This window comes from Psammomys obesus, unplaced genomic scaffold (genome assembly GCF_907164565.1).
Source record: "Psammomys obesus unplaced genomic scaffold, mPsaObe1.curated_primary_1811, whole genome shotgun sequence".
NCBI classification, from domain to species: domain Eukaryota; kingdom Metazoa; phylum Chordata; class Mammalia; order Rodentia; family Muridae; genus Psammomys; species Psammomys obesus.
The window spans coordinates 1-16,701 of record NW_026591348.1 but is presented as its reverse complement, the minus strand read 5'-3'; the positions used below and the strand labels follow the sequence as shown (position 1 = coordinate 16,701).

The 16,701-nt window shown below is 46.7% G+C and overlaps 2 protein-coding genes across 3 annotated transcripts; both read left to right on the top strand.

The window, feature by feature from the left end:
* Positions 1 to 140: 140 nt before the first annotated feature.
* On the top strand, positions 141 to 6,483 carry Ndufa7 (NADH:ubiquinone oxidoreductase subunit A7; the record flags this gene model as incomplete). The annotated part of the gene is given in 2 exon segments (XM_055610066.1): positions 141 to 290; positions 6,271 to 6,483. Coding segments are annotated over 2 exon segments (241 nt in total), but the record flags the coding sequence as incomplete, so codon positions are not given.
* A 2,610-nt stretch (positions 6,484 to 9,093) lies between these two features.
* On the top strand, positions 9,094 to 15,432 carry Cd320 (CD320 molecule). 2 transcript variants are annotated; one of them, XM_055610067.1, is made up of 5 exons: positions 9,097 to 9,789; positions 12,765 to 12,890; positions 14,093 to 14,326; positions 14,670 to 14,831; positions 14,965 to 15,432. In XM_055610067.1, exons 1-5 carry the CDS (start codon positions 9,657 to 9,659, stop codon positions 15,105 to 15,107), a joined length of 798 nt encoding a protein of 265 aa, XP_055466042.1. In that variant the 5' UTR covers positions 9,097 to 9,656; the 3' UTR covers positions 15,108 to 15,432. The 2 variants fall into 2 exon arrangements, with proteins under 2 accessions (XP_055466043.1, XP_055466042.1); XM_055610068.1 differs by lacking the exon at positions 12,765 to 12,890 and having other exon boundaries at positions 9,094 to 9,789.
* Positions 15,433 to 16,701: the final 1,269 nt, after the last annotated feature.

Below are 16,701 nucleotides of genomic sequence, written 5' to 3'. Positions count from 1 at the left end.
TGTCTGATGCTTGCTTTCCCTTCTAGACCCAGGTATATAATGGGATAATGCATCAAGACATGTCGTTGGCCTGCAGCCTTCTTTGTAGCCCCAATCCCAGTCTTGTCAGTTTGTTTCAATGACAATTTTTTTATCCTCAGGACCCAGCCACCTCCTAATCTCCCTGTGGGCCCCAGTCATAAGCTGTCCAACAATTACTACTGTACTCGTGATGGTCGCCGGGAAGTTGTGCCTCCTTCAATCATCATGTCTTCACAAAAGGCCTTGGTGTCAGGCAAGACAGCTGAGAGGTGAGGACCTTCAATGTTCCTTGCCCAGAACTCTGCAGCATTCCCTTCTTTTACTGGCTTTTCCTTTCTAGCTTTCCACAATCCCATTTTTATCAGTTGGATGTGGTGGGGCAGGCCTGTGGTCCCACTACTCAGGAGGCTGGGGCAAGAGAATTAAGAGTTCACACCAGGGCTGAGAATATAGCTACTTGCCTAGTAAGCAGTGCAACCTGAGTTTGATCCCCAGAACCCTGGCTTTAAAAAGAAAGAAAGAAAGAAAAAAAAAAATCCAGGCCTGGTAGTGGACTTGTAAACCTCAGTGTTTGGGAGATGAAGATAGGCTGAGGCAGGAAGTTTGACATTCCAGGCCAGCTTGGGTGATATAGTTAGGGGCATGTGTAAAACAAGTGGGGGCAGGTAACATTAGTGGGTAAGGCACTTGCTGACCTGAGATTGATCCATGTGGTGGAAGCAATGCCTGCAGGTTGTGTTTTAACTTCTACACAAGTGCCATGGCATGCCCCCTGGCCCAATAAATTAATAAAGAAAAATGTTGATAATAAAAGAACCTCAAGGGAACCCAAGAGAAAAAAACCTACTTGGTCCCTGTCCTCAGGTGCCTTTTCTTAATTGGGGAATGACAGTAGTATTTCATGAGGTTCATAGGAAGCCATAATCTGAAATGAGTTTCTAAACTAGATCCAGCAGACCAAGACAGAATAGGCATTTATGTGGAAGTCCGAGCCATGAGTGAAGCTTACTTGTTTGTTCAGTCTTCTGAGAAACCAGATGAAAGATCATTGCCAGTTCCCTGGCAGACCAGTTTTTGCTGGCATGATAAAGAAGTCCCCTCTGGCATAGCCTTTATAAGGAAGGTAACATTGAACTGACAAGTCTTTTTGTTAGAATTCTTCTTCCTTCAGCTCTTTCCTGTCTATAAAGCCAACCTCCTCTGCTCTATTAGTCAGCTCTCATTCTGATTTATAGAATGAGGTGCAAGGTCTAGTGATACTATGCCATTTTAGAGAACTTGTTGATCTTGCAGAGGTCATGGGTAGGGTTGCCAGGACCTTCATGGTGCCTTATAACTTTATTAACTGCAGTTCCAGGCGATTGGATGCCCTGTTCTGCCTTTACAGGTACCAAACATTCAAGTGGCACATGCATATATATGTAGGCAAATTACCTATACACATAGACATACCCAGATGTATAGAAAAAAATTAAAATGAGTTGCTGAGGCTGCAGTGGTACACACCTTGCATCCTAGCACTCAAAAGGCAGAGCTGGGGGTTGGCTATAAGTTGGAGGCCAGCCTGGTCTACATAATGAGTTCCAGAGGTGCCTGCCGCAAACAAATAAAAACAGACAAACCAACTGAAAAGACTAGAGAGATGACGCAGTGGTTAAGATTGTGTAATGTTCTTGCAGAGGAACAGTTCTGTTCTCAGCACCTATGTTGATCGGCTTATAACCTGTAACTCCAGCTCCAGCGGATCCAGTGCCCTCTTCTGGATCTCACAAATCCATGTACTCACATATGCACCACCTCCTCCTCCTCCTCACATGTTATCTGTCTACCTTGCCTGCCTACTCACCTACCCAGCCAGCCAGCCAGCCACCCACCTGTCCGCCCATCCATCCATCCATCCGAGACAGGACTTCTCTGTATAGCAGCCTTTGCTGTCCTTTCAATTTGTTCTGCTTCCAGGCTGGCCTCAAACTCACATAGATCCACCTATCTCTACCTCAAGAGAGTGTTGGGATTAAAGGTGAGTGCTACCATGCCTGGCTTTTACTATTAAAAAAAAAAAATGCTGAGGTAATGGCTCACTTGGTCTAGTTCTTGCAGAACCTGATTTTTAACCCCAGATACTATGGGGGAAAAAGCTGAGCCTGCTAGTACACACTTGAAATTTCAGCATTGTGGTGGTAGAGATAAGTGGATTCCTGGACCTGCTGACCAGCCTCGGAATGTTCCTGACTCAAGGAAAAGGTAGATGCTGCTTGGGGAATACTTGAGGTTTTCCGCTGACTTTCACATGATGTGCACAGACACACAGACATGCACAGACACAGACATGTGCACATGCGCACAGGAACAGATGCAGACAGACATCGATATGGACACAGACACAGTTGTATACCTGCACCAATTCTGGAATCACAAAGCCAATTAAAGTTCAAGTAAGTATATTGTACTTGACCATAAATCTTCCTTAATGAGCTGATGAATAGAGTTCATGACATACTTGATGCCTAATAACTCTTGCAAAACCACAGAGAATCGATGCCTAGAGAGGCCAACAGCCTAGGCCATACAGGCAATTCACAGTGAGGTCCTAGTATACTTTAGCCTCTTTTTTTTATTCAAAAAAATTTTTTTTTCTTGTTACTGTTTGTGGTGGCTCTCACTCCTTTAATCTCAGCACTTGGGAGGGAGAGGCAGGCAGATCTCTTGAGTCCCAGAACAGCCAGGCCTATACAGAAGAACTCTGTCTCAAAAAACAAACAAAAATAAAACTATATTTAAAAACGATATATTTACTTTTATGCATATGGATATTTTCCCTGCATATAGGTCTTTGCACCTTATACATGCCTGTCACCATCAGAGGCCAAAAGCGGGCATCCGGTCCCCTGAAATGAATGGAATTATAGATGTGAGCTGCCATGTGAGTGCTGCAAACTGAAGTTGGGTCTTCTGGAAGAGCAGCCCATGCTGAGCCTTCTCTCCACTCCCAACAGTTATTTTTATTATTTTTTAGTAAATGTCTGTCTGTAGGTCTGTGCATGTCAGTACATGTGCCCTCAGAGACCAGAGGCATTAGGTCTCCCTGCAGAGTTGCAGGTTCTTTCGAGCCACTTGATGTGTGTGTTGAGAACTGAACTCGGGTGTTCTGTAAGGATGTAAGTTCACTTGTTGCTGAGCCATCTCTCCAGCCCTCAACCTTTTTATATTAAAAAGTGAGTGTATTTTCATGTGGTGTGTGTGTGTGAGGGGAGAGGGGACAAGTGACAGTGAATCGATGCACATGTAACAGCGTGTGTGGAGGTAATCGATTTTCTCCTTTCACCTTTTTGAGGTTTGGTTTGTTCCTCTTGCTGTGCGGTGTACTGAAGATAGTTGGCCTGTGAGCTGTCTCTGCCTCCCGTTCATTTGCAGGAGTGTTGGCATCACAGATGCACACTACTATGCACAGCTTTTTATGTGGGTTCTGGGGTTCACATTTAGTTTGTCAGGCTTCCACAACAAGCATTTTACCCACTAAACCATCTCCCCAGCCAGCAGCCTATTTATTATTTCATTTTTTGAGACAGAGTTGCATGTAGTCCAGGTTGGCTTCTTATTTACTATGTAGCTGAGAACTTGAACTCATAATCTCCCTGCCTTCAGTTCCCGAGTGCTGACAGGAATGTGCTATCACTCTTGGCTTATATGAAGCTGGGGGTGGAATCCAGGGCTTTTGGTCATGCTAGATAAACACTTTACTGAGTTTTATTTCTAGCCCTACCTTTTTATTTTAAATGTATTATTATTATTAGTTTTTTTTTTTTTTTTTTTCTTTGGTAGCCCAGGCTGGCCTTGAATTTATTCTAATCCTCCTGCCTTTACTTCCCAAGTACTAGAATTACAGGTGTATGCCAGTGTGCCATAGCTTTTGTTCGGTTTTGAGACAGGCTCACCATGTGGCCTTGCCTAGCCTTGGAACTTGTTAATGTAGACCATGCTGGCCTTGAACTCTCAGAGAACCACTTGCCTCTCCTGAGTACTAGGATTAAAGGTATATGCCACGGTGTCTGGTTGCTCTAGCTTACTCAGCCTTCTTAAGCCTCTATTTCTCTATCTGTAAAACATTAGACTTGAACTGTGAAACCTGTGAGGCCTCTATGTGTTAGAAGTTAGGATAGAACATGCTGATTGTCCCCGTCACCTTCTGCTTTTTTGGAATCTAACACCAGAGTGAGTATGTCAAGCTACCTGACTCTTCCAGGGTCTTCACTGTGGCCCTGGGGATGTTTGCATTTTCTAGGGGGGCAGCTTTGTTTTTTTTTAAGGGATGGTAGGAGCCCTGTCCCTCTCCTGCCCCTGCCCCTCCACAGTGGTGTGTCCTTGCCTCCTTTCACTGTGTTTTTAAGCCTCTCGAGCACTATGCTGCAGTCGAGACAGTTTGGGGTCGGAAGGTACTTGCTTGAACTTGTTGGTTCAGTGTTCTTTGTGTTTTTTGTTTGTTTGAGGTTACACTGGCTTGGAACTTACTATGTAGACCAGGGTGGCCTTCTAATTTACAGAGTTCCACTACTTCTGCGATTAAAGGCATGTGTATTAATCAGGAACAGAATTACAGAATGAATTTCTCCATAGAAAGGGGATTTATTAGAATGGCTGGCTATGGTTCAGCTAATCCAGCAGTGGCCAGAATCTTGAAGACATAGGCTCTAATGCCAGTACAGGAATGAACTTGCTAATGAGATTGCAGAAGAGATCACTTCTTTCCATGTCTCTTACATAGGCTGCCAGCAGAAGGTGTGGTTCAAATTAAAGGTGGATTATCCCATGTCAAAAGATCTGGATTAAAGGTTCATCTTCCCACCTCAAAGATTCAGATCAGAAGAAGTAGACTTTCCCACTTGAAATGATTTAATTAAGAAAAAGCCCTCACAGGTGTGCCCAGTCATTTGTGTTTTTGTTAATTCCAGATGTAGTCAAGTTGACAACCAAGAAATGCCATCAAAGGATGTGTCACTATGCCCAGTCTTGTCTTCATCTTTTTACCGTTATGTAGTAATGACACATATTACTATATTGCCTTGGTTGTCCTGGAACTCTTGGGATCAGGGGATCTTGTTGCTTTCTTTAGACTCTTTAGATACCTGGAACTATAGGTACATGCCACTGAGCACATTCCGCCCCTGATTTTTTACATAAGGTTTCTTTGTATAGCCCAGTCTGACCTTAAACTTAAAATTCAGCATTAGCCTTTCAAGTGCTAAGATTGTTTATTTACATTTTATACTCTGCTCTACCAGCTTTAAGGGCTGGCCTTATGTCACTAGTACTGTGCCTTTGTGTACCTTACGTGGAGTGTTTGGTAATCACTATCTGAGGAAGAACAGTGGACACCCATTACCTGGTGAATGAACATGAGGACATGACTGCTCCTAGGTGTGGTTGAGGAAAAGGTCTTTATTGTAGGTAGGAGGGAGACTTTAGCCAGAGGCATCTGGAAAGGTCCAGACAGAACATGGTTAGAATAGACTGGAGCATGAGATGAGAGAGAGGAGGGACCAGGAGAGGGAGAAGAACCAAAAGAGAACTAAGAGAGTGGAGCCAAAAGAGAGTGTGATCAAGATGGCTGGGTTATATAGAAAAGAAGCTGGGGGAAGATAAGGTAAAGGAAGCTCAGTGGCTGGAGAGGTTTAGGGTAGGAGGTGAGAAGTGCTGAGAGGAGCCTGGCAACCTCAGTTAGCCATTAGCCCCAGGTTTTTGGGGTCCTTAACACCCAGTATCCTACTCTGGAGTATGTCCACACCGGACTGTGAGTAGGAAGGGAGGATTCCAGGTGTTCAAGGCGAGGTTCTAGGCCTGGGAGTCACAAAACAAACCTAGTGATATTTTTGGAGATGTTTTGTCTCACAGTGCTTTTTGTGCTTGCAGGTCTTTTGCTTATATATGTTATGGTTTCCAAGTTTGTGTTTTTATGGGTTTTGTGTGTGCTTGTGTGTGTGTGTTTGTGTCTACATGTGTTTTTCTTTGTTTCTTTTTGATGTGGTAGTTTGTTTATTTGTCAGTTTGTTTTATTAATGAAAGAAGGTATGAAGTTGGATGGGTTGGGGAAGTGGGGAGGATCTGGGAGGAAATGAGAAGGGAGACTGATATATTGTATGGAAAATTTATTTTCAGTAACAATTAAAAACAAACAACATATAAGCAAAAAGATCCCTTCTCCACTGTTCTTTGCAGACCTGCCTCTAACCGGACTTTGTCTTTTTCTTGCAGCTCTGCTGTGGCAGTCACTGAGAAGATGGCAGTGACACCTGCTCCTCCCATAAAGAGGTGGGAGCTGTCTAAGGACCAGCCATACCTGTGACCCTGCCCTAGGCTACCTTGCCATGTCCCCATGGCCACGTGACTGCTTTTCCTCCTTGGATTTCTGCTGGGGCGAGCATAACCTAATTTATAAAAAATACATCAAATGCCACATTACTTCCATTCTGTCTTGTCTTAGTATTTATTGATTTTATTTGCTCTGTTGTTATAGTATGTGTAGGGCGTGTGAATACATGCTGCAAGCATATGTGGAGGTAAGAGGACAACTTTGGGGATTGGTTTTCTCCTTCCACCTTATTGAGGAAGAGTTTTGTTTTTTGACATCCTGTGTATTCCAGGCTAGCTGACCCAAGAGTTTCTGGCCGATGCTGCCATCTGTGTCACCCAGCCTGCTGTAGGAGTGCTGGGATTACAGATTTGAGCCACTGCATGTCCTTTTTTTTGTTCTGAGGATGGAACTCAGGACTAAGCCTTCCACTACTTGTGAGCCATCTTGCCAGGCTGTCCTCCAACCTCCTACTGGGTTTCTCTGTGTAACAGAACCCTGGCTATCGTGGACTTGCTTTGTAGACCAGGCTGTTCTCAAACTCACAGAGATCCGTCTGCCTCTGCCTCCTCTGAGTGCTGGGATTTAAAAGAGGGCACCAGATCTCACTATAGATGGTTGTGAGCCACCATGTGGTTGCTGGGAATTGAACTTAGGACCTTTGGAAGAGCAGCCAGTGCTCTTAACCTCTGAGCCATCTTTCCAGCCTGTTGGTTTGTTTTTTAAAGCTAGGGTCTTGGTGGGTATCATAGGTGTATGCCTGTAATCTCTGCATTTAATAAGCTAGTTGGTGAACATCATTTGTCTCATGGAATGATCCTATAGCTCTTGAGTAGGTGTGTGGATTCTGAAGGGAGAACTGTGGAAAACGTGAATAAAGTACTAAATTGAGTGTGGTGGTACATGACTAAACCCAGTACTTAGAAGGCTGAGGCAGGAGGCTTGCCAGTTTGAGGCCTGCTTGGGTTATAGATTAAGAACCTATCCCAGACTAACATAGAAAGCTGTTACCACAAGAAAGGTGTAATAAGCATGTTAAGACTGGAGCCCTCTGCAAGTTGAGAGCAAGGGAAGAAAGGTCACAGCCTTGACCAGAAGGTGTCCATATCCTAGTAAGTGTTACAGATGGCTCTACTAAGGAGTTTGGGTTCTGGTTGGGGCAAAAGGACAAGCTAGATTCAGAAAGAAGGTCAGAAGGGAGAGGAACAGTGGTCAGGGTGTAGAGAGGCCAGAGTACTAGGGGCTTCAGGCAGTATGTGGCACTGAAAATTTCTGTGTAGTTTTATGACTGATGAAACTGTTGGAAAGTTGTATGGGAAGGAGGTCTGTGCCTGCCTTTGTCCCTCCCTCCCTCCCTCCCTCCCTTCCTCCCTCCCTCCCTCCCTCCCTCCTTCCTTTTTTCCCTCCTTCCCTTTTTTTCTTTTTTCCGAGACAAGGAGACAAGGTTTCTCTGTATCCGTGACTAGACCAGGTTTAGAGATCCACCTACCTCTGTGGGGGCAGGGTCTCCTATAGCCCAAGCTAGTCTTAAGTTCTTTGTATTTGAGGATGACCGTGGAACACAGGGCTTGGTGCATGCCAGGCAAGCACTGTAGCAACTGAGCTCTCTCCAGTCCTTTTGTATTTTGAGGTAGGTCCCCACTCTAGCTTAGGCTAACTTGGAACTTTATAAATAGGCCAGGCTGACCCTGAAGTTACCGAAGTCCTGCCCCAGCCCTCCAAAGTCTGAGATTATAGGTGTTAAATTCCATGTGTGGCCTCAGCTCTTTATCTGTTTTGGCTGTTTCAGCAATTCTGGGAGGTTATCTTGGAGAGACCATGCACTCTCTTAGGCTTATTGAGAACTGGTTGCAAACTCTAGGGAGCTGGTAAGTGAGTTTCATTGCTCTGTGCAAATCCAGGGTCTGCCTCTGCTCCAGATCCTCCACCAAGAGCCTGATTCAAAACCAGTGTGTGCCCCTCCCTTTCCTGGGCAATCCTGTTTCCCTCTGTCTGCATCCCTTTCTGTGTCTGAACACCATTACCTTCTCCAGAAATTGGTGAGGCTTATATACTATATTCCAAAAGCAGTTGTAACCTCTAACATTTTACAGTGGTCAGACAGCCCATGCATCTGCAAATAGAAAACATTTGTGTGAAAATCCAGGCCTAAATGTAGCATTTTGGGAATCAGAAATTTGCCCACTGAGGGACAGTGAGGAGTCTCCAGCTGTGCTGGGAGATAACTGTCACAGATTCTGAAGTTACAACTATGAAAAACATAATGTGAAGAAGAAAACACTAAACTGGTTGTGGTGGTACATGATTGTATCCATAATACATAAGTGGCCAAAGCCACTTGGCCAACTTGGGTTATGTATTGAGAACATAACTCAGACCAACAGAACACTATCACCACAAAATGACTAGGCATATTGGAGATCATTTTTGCACCCACTGAGTGGAAGTGGGATGAGAAAACCCAAATGCTGCCAATCCTGTATCCATCTCCTACCCCGGAGGATGAGAATGTCAGAATAGTCTCAAATTTGTGAGAACTAGAGGTTACGAGGTTGGGATGGTATCTAAATAGATGGGACAGCCAAGGTTGAAAGCCGGTAACTGTTCATTTCTTCATCACCTCATTCCTTCACTGCATGTGCCAGGCATCCAAGACACAGCAGTTAGCAATCCAACATCCTGACCCACCTGCAGCTGGCATTCTAGTGGGTAATCAGACAATAAAGCTAAAATAAATAATAAAATCTCGTAGGTGGCACCAAAGCATGAGGGACCTGCTGAGGAGTGTTCACGGGTGTGGCTGCCATATTTATTGGGACCATTGGGTAGTGATATTTGCAGTAGTATATGTGTGAAGGCCCTGAAAGTTTATTATTTCAGATTGATGTGGTTATTGGTGCTAGGCATTAAACCTAGAGCCTCAGGAATCCAGGCAAGCGCTCGACCACTGAACCACAGGAAACCCTGGCTTCCTGACCTGTTTTGGTGATTTTTATTCTGAAACAGGATCTCCTTTAATAGCTTAGGTTGGCTTTGATATTGCGGTCCTCTTTCTCAGCCTGTAGAGTATCTGGGAGTATATTTGGAGGCCTAGGTTCCCAAACCTATCAGGCTTTGCTGCTGGGAAAACGCCAGGAGGAGCCGTAGATTCCGGGATCCTTGTATTCTGGTACTTACGGTTTTAGGTTCACAGGTGCCACTCCCCCTGCCTTTATTTGCGCATGCGTGAGAGTCAGAGCGCATCCTTCTGAGTGTTTTCGGTGGCTGGAGCGGTACGGCTAGCGGTTGGATGGCACGGGGCGGAGCTGGGCGGGCAGCGGCCCTGGGGCTGGCACTGTGGCTGCTCCTTGGTCTCGGACTAGGCCTAGAGGCCTCCCCGACCCCGGCCCCGGCTCCGACCCAGACCCAGGTCCAGATTTCGGGTGAGTGAGCCCGTCTCTTCACTGCTTTCTTCCCGCCCTCACAAGCTGGCATAGCCTCACTATTGGCTGCGCAACCCATCTGTCTCAGACACTCCCCCTGCACGCGGGTTTGGAGTTTGCGTGGGGACAAGCCAGCCCATGTGTGCCTGAAGAGGGGGACTCCACGTGGCTGTCTCCTCCTGTCTTCTGCTGCCTGGTGCCCAGTTTCTCCCTTCTCGTTCTGCCCTGGTTCGTGTCACCTCCAAGTCGTCCTTCAGCCCAACGTGGGCTGGAAGGCTTATGTTTCTGATTTCTGATTTTGTTTGACCTCTCACCAGGCAGGGCTGGTCACCTGGCACATATCTGTAGCAGGTATGCCTTCCGGAAACCCTCGGTCCTGAGCCTGAAGTTTTGTGGCTGCTCTTGGAGCACTCAGAGCTTCTGATTCCTTCCTCAGAAAAGAATGGAATGGCGGTCCCTTGTGAACCTAACCATGGTCAGGCAGCTGTCCTAGGCAGGAACAGGAGATCCCAATTGTGACCATGGGCCACCACCGACCGTTCACTCTATAGGAGAATACTGTTTTGAGTTTGGCTAGAACTTGTTATGTAGACCAGGCACTCCCAGAACTGGCTCTGCCTCGAGAGTGCGGATTAAAGAAAGGCACTGGCTCACTTTTTTTTTTTTTTTTTTTTTTTTAATGTGCTTTGGTGTTTTGCCTGCATGTGTATCCGTTTAAGGGTGTCAGATCCCCTGGAACTGGAGTTACAGACAGTTATGAGCTGCCATGTGGATACTGGGAATTGAACCCAGGTCCTCTGGCAGAGCAGGCAGTGCTCTTAACCACTGAGCCATCTCTCCAGCCACTACTGGCTCACATTTTTTGGGACAGGGTCTCACTGGGTAACAGGCTGAACTGGACCTTGTGACTCTTGCCTTAGTTTTCCCCCACATGGATTATAGGTGTGGGCCACTTATCTGGCAGAGTTTTATGGGTCACCTCCTACTTTTGGATGGTCTGTAGCTCCAAGCAGTCCGCTCGTCTCAGCTTCCCAAAAGCTGAAGGGTTACAGTTGAGCATTTTTTTTTTTTTTCTGGCCTTAGTAGTCCCCATTTACAGATGAGGAAACAAGCTGGAAGGAGAAATCATGGATCATCCTGACTACTGTCTGATTAATTGCCCCATGAGGCAAGATCTGCATTGCTCTGGGCCTACTCCAAGAAAATCCAGAAAGTTAGGGACAAGATGTCTGAAATGGCAGACAGAGGAGGACTGTGAGTTGTTAGGTCTGGATTGGAGGCTATGCCTGGAGGCAGTTGAAGGTAGCCAGGGCTTGTTCTCAGTTCTTCAGCTCTAGAGAGCTCCTGGACTGTGTGGTATGCAAGTGTAATTAATTGTATTTGACTGTAGGGAGAGGAAGGGAGGGTTCTTGGTGGCTCTGGCTGTGTGTGTGAGGTAGGCCTTTCCAAAGGCCCCCTCCTGTCTCTTCTTCCTTCCTGTTGGTTCAAGCACCAGGTCACTTCACTGCCTGCCCCTCTAGAGCAGCAAACAGCCCTAGCCTCCCAGTTCAGAGTCCAGGAAAGGCTTATATTTCATCTGGACTCAATGTGGACCCTTCCATGACCTGTTGTCCACACACTGTCAGGCACTGACCTGGACAGGGTCATGAGGCCAAGTCCCTGACCTTCACTGAGGGTATCCAGTCAGTAGGAGGATGGATGTTATTAGTTAGGGGCTGTTGTTACTTGGGGAGGCAGAATTTCCTATGGGTGCATAAGACCCATAGGAAGCTGGTAAGCTGAGATCTGAAGGCTGCAGAGGAATCACAGGTATAGAGTGGTATAGAGAGGATAGGGTGGGCTGTAACTGGAGTATAGCTCAGTGGTAGAATATTTGCCTGATATGCAGAAGGGTCTGAATACAGAGTGGAAGAAGGGCCTTTGGGCTTCAGAAGGCATAAATCTCTCTTAGATGAACTGTAAGGAGGAGGCCAGGATAAAGGGAGTTTGATAGAGAAAGAAGGGATTTAGATTTGGTTGTGAGAGGGTCTGGGTGCCAGGGGCTAGTGGGTGATAAGAGTGTGTAACTTGACAGAACTATGATGTTCTGTCCTGGTGGAGATTAGACGCCAGAGGTCCAGTTCAGGGATGACATGTTTAGGTTATGCATAATGTTTTTTTTTCTTTTTAAAATATTTTATTTATTTATTTTGTGTCTATGAGTGCTCTGTCTGCATGTGCACCTGCATGCTAGAAGCGGGCAATAAAGGGTATAGATGGTTGTGAGCTACCATGTAGTTCCTGGGAATTGAACTCAGGACCTCTGGAAGAGCAGACACTGCTCTTAACTGCTGAGCCATCCATCCAGCCCTATGCAGAATGTTTTAACCTGGGAAATTTAGTAGATGAGGCAACAGGCTTGGTGACTAAGCATGTTTTCTTGTTTTGAGGTAGGGTCTTTTGTAGCCCTAGCAGGCTTTGAACTCAGGATCTTTCTGTCTCCAACCTTCTGAGAGCTAAGATTACAGGCATGCACTACTATGCCTGCCTTTTGAGCAGGTTTACTATCCAGGTTCTCTATGTCCCCTTTCTAAGCAGGTTGGTTAGAATAGGTCCCACTGACTTTGATCATGAGCCTCTTGCAGAGCATGTTGGGGAACAGCTCCTCCCCCAACCTGTTTAACCATGGAGCTTAGAGGTCTCTAGTGTAGACTATCTGGCCATCTGGAGCCTTAAGGGACAGTGAGACCAGAGTTTGAGTTCTGATTCTCTTACCAGCTCTGTGTGGTCATAGTGTTTTGGTAGATTGGAGAGTGTAGCTCTGTCTAGCTAGCAGCATCCATGAACTTCTAGGGCCCAAACAGCACATACAGTGCCCTGCAGAGGGTAGCTGCCAATATGTTTCTACAGCCTGGCACATGGCTTGACTGGGTGCCTTGAGCCCCCAACCCCACTCCCCACCCCCAACCCAGGCCTCACTTATGTTCATCTCTCAGGCCCCAGAGCTGGCTCGTGCATGACAGACAACTTCCAGTGTCTTACCAGTGGCTACTGTGTGCCCTTCTCCTGGCGCTGCGATGGGGACCGGGACTGCTCTGATGGCAGTGACGAGGAGGAGTGTAGTAAGTGGCCATTCCTGGAGAGGGCCTCAGAATGGATATTTGGACTGGTGCTAGTTATAGAGATGGGGATTAGGAAAATGCTTTGGTTATAGGGCTGGGTGGATGGGGCTGGCAAAGCAGGGCAAGGTGGAGTCCATGGGTCTAGACTATTGGGACTGCCTTTAATCCTAGCACTCTGGAGGCAGAGGCAGATATGTTTCTGTAACTTTGAGGCCAGCAATACAACCAGAGTTCCAGGCCAACCAGAGATACATAGTGAGACCTTGTTTTAAATAAAAAATAAAAACAAAACCAAAAGAGCTGGAGTTGAAGGCAGGCTTGTAGGGAGGTTGAACAAATAAGGTAGGAACCTGAAGGGAAGACTAGATATTGGAAGGTAGAATTGACAAGAGTAGTGGGTAGAGACGTTATGTGGGGTAAGCCTTTACACACAGGGTCAGCTGTTTTTATTTTGTTATTTAGTGGGTACATGTGTGTAGGTGTGTTTGCCAGCCTGTGTGTATGTGGGGGGACAGAGGTTGGCATTAGTGTTATTCTCTATTGCTCTCCATCTTACCTTTTGAGACCATCTTTCGATAAAATTGGAGCTTCCAGCTTCAGCTAGACAGGCTGGCTCAGGAGCTCCCAGGATCTAGCCACCTGCACTCTTAGCTTTGTGGTTGTGGATGTGCACCTGGTGTTTGCATGGGTACTGGGATCAAACCCAGTCCGTGTGCTTGTGTAGCAAGCACTTTACCCATTGAGTTATCTACTGAGCCCTGGGGAAGCTTTGTCTGTCTGTCTGTCTGTCATCTATCTAATCCTGGCCAGCCTGCAATTCTCTGTGTAGATCAGGCTAGCTTCAGTCTCACAGAAATCCACCTGCTCCTGCCTTCTAAGTGCTAGGATTAGAGTAGCTAAAGTAGTGAGATACCATTTCCAGCTCAGTCAGCTGCTTTTAGAAGCTAGGATTTAGAGGGACTTGGGCAACTAGAGCACTGGGCTTCCTCCCCGCCTCTCCCTTTTTTTGTTGTTGTTGACAAGATTTCTCTACATAGCCCTGGCTGTTCTAGAATTCATTATGTAGACTAGGCTGGTCTCAAACTCAGAGATTTGTCTTTCTCTGTCTTCCAAATGCTGGGATTAAAAGTATGCACCACCATGCCTGTCTTACTGCACTTTCTTGCGTGGTTATTTGGAATCTGATTGACCTTATGTTTCAGGGATTGAGCCATGTGCTCAGAATGGGCAGTGCCGTCCACTGGCTGCCCTTCCTTGCTCCTGTGATAACATCAGTGGTTGCCCTGCTGACTTTGACAAGAAACTTCTCAACTGTGGCCACCAGCCCTGTCAGGAGGGCGAGCTGCATTGCATGCTGGGTGATGTCTGTATACCACACACCTGGCGCTGTGATGGCCACTCAGACTGTCCTGACTCCAGTGATGAGCTCAGTTGTGGTGCGTGCCCTGGGATCTTGGTATACCTGTGTGGGTGGGAAGGGCTAGCAGATAAGAGTTTGTAACTTGACAGAACTATGATGCTCTGTCCTGGTGGAGATTAGGTACCAGAGGTCCAGTTCAGGGGTGATGTGTTTAGGTTATGCATAATGTGTGACTAGATTGAGGATGTGAACACGTGCATCCTCCTAGGCCCTTCTCCTTGTGGTGGTGGACACGACATCATCAGGAGTAGTTATTTTATCAACTCTACTCAGTCTTAGATCAGGAGACCGGAGACCTTATATACCCCACTGCTAAGCCTTAGGTGTCTCTCAACTAGTGATGCCTGGGCTTATTGCAGACACTGACATAGACACAGACAAGATCTTCCAGGAGGAGAATGCCACAACAACAAGGACTTCTATTATCCCGGAGAATGAGACTTCTTTCAGAAATGCCACAGTTGCCTCTGCTGGGGGCCCATCCCGAAACCCAAATGCCTACGGGGTTATTGCAGCTGCTGGTAAGATAGGCCTTCCCATGTGAGGAGCTTGGGGTGATTGGAGGAAACACTCAGAAGACCATATACATATTAGGATGTGGTAGCTTCTACCCTTCTTGCCTCACTCCTCTGACCATTTGTCTATCCCCTACAGGGGTGTTAAGTGCTATCCTGGTTTCTGCCACGCTCCTCATATTGTTACGACTCCGAAGTCAGGGTTACCTGCCCCCGCCAGGACTGTTGGTGGCGGTGAAGGAGTCCCTGCTGCTGTCAGAAAGGAAAACATCACTTATATGAGGACTCATGGTCACCGCCTGGCCCTGAGTGCAGTCAGACCGGACAAAGCCACAGTGGGACACGCAGGTAGCCGCTGGCTTCTCAGCTTCGAGACCTAGACTCTTTTGGTCACAGAAAACTTTGATTTTAAGCTTCTACAGATGTGGTCCTAGAGACTGGGGCTCCTCAGATACTCCCTTTGTATGTGGACCGCTTGGATGGAGAATTGCCATAGTCAGGACTGAGGGGCCAGCCCCAGGATGATCCTAAGAAATGGCGCTACCCTGTTTTAGACACTCCTGCTGCTCACATTGATGGGTGGCCATTAAAGTTCCTTCATCTCCTCTGCCTGCCTCTAGCCTCTGTTTCTCTTGGCCTGGACAGCCTCGGATCTCTACTGGATTCCCTTCTGCTCTCTAAGAGGGAATCTTCAACCAAGAGAACATGGGACTGTGTCCTGGACATGTCCTCTGCTACTCTGCCTCCTTCAGAAAGTGGGGCTGAGTGTTGAGGCCACCTGCATTAACAGTGGGTTTAACAGAAGAAGAGGAGAGCTGAGGTGGTGTCTCCTCACTGAGGATTCCTCTGTCATGGCTTTTACTTCTGTGAGGTGAAAGCTGGGCAATCCTGATTTGAACTTAGCTATTCCCTGTTGTTTCAGGGCCATAATTCTAGCAGTTGGGAAGGGGAGGTAGGGGAATTAGAAGTAATAGGTTTGATTGTACATACCGGTAATTCTAGCACTGGGGAGGTTGAAGCCTGAAGATCTGGAGTTCAAGGAATGTCTGGGCTATACAGGGAGACCTTGTTTCCTCTCTTCCCTAGATGCGGTTGGTTGCTTTTATGAGACACGCTGGCAGGTTGTTTACTGTCTAGCAATGAGTTAGCCCTGGAGGGAGGGCCTGTCCCCAGGTGGTAACTGAGGTCTCAGATGCCTGAGCGACAATACAGAAAACAAGAAAATACAGTTACCATACAACTTGATTTCTGAGTAACAAGGTAAAACTCTTCTCAGACTCCTAGCCCTTAAATTCCCAAGTAAAATGGTGAGAACTGTTAGAGTGCCCCACTGGCATCTTTGGTGGCTCCTATTAACGTGGGGTCCCATTGTGAGTTTTGGAACTCTGAGGCTATGCATGTAAGAGGACCTGAGTTCAGATCCTTAGTACCCATGTAGAAAGCTGGATTTGCCTGTAATCTTATTACTGGGGGTAGGTATGAGGAAGGGGGATTCCAGAGACTTGCTGGCCAGATAGTCTAGACTGAGAGCTTGAGATTCGTTGAGAAACATTACCTCAAAAATAAAGAGAAGGGGCTGGGGATCTGCCTCAGTGATTAAAGAACTCATTGCACAAGTATGGAAACATAGTTGGGATCCCCAAAACCCATGTAAATGCTAGGTGGGTGTGGAGACCTGCCTGCCTGCCTGCCTGCCTGCCTGTAATTCCAGCCTCAGGAATCTGAGGCAGGATACTCAGAGCAAGCTGACTGGTAAGATCCTACCTCATTGAATATGGTGGAAGAACAAACCAGGATGATTCCTGTCATCAACCTCAGGTATCCACATGCACACACACACACACACACACACACACACACACACACACACACACAC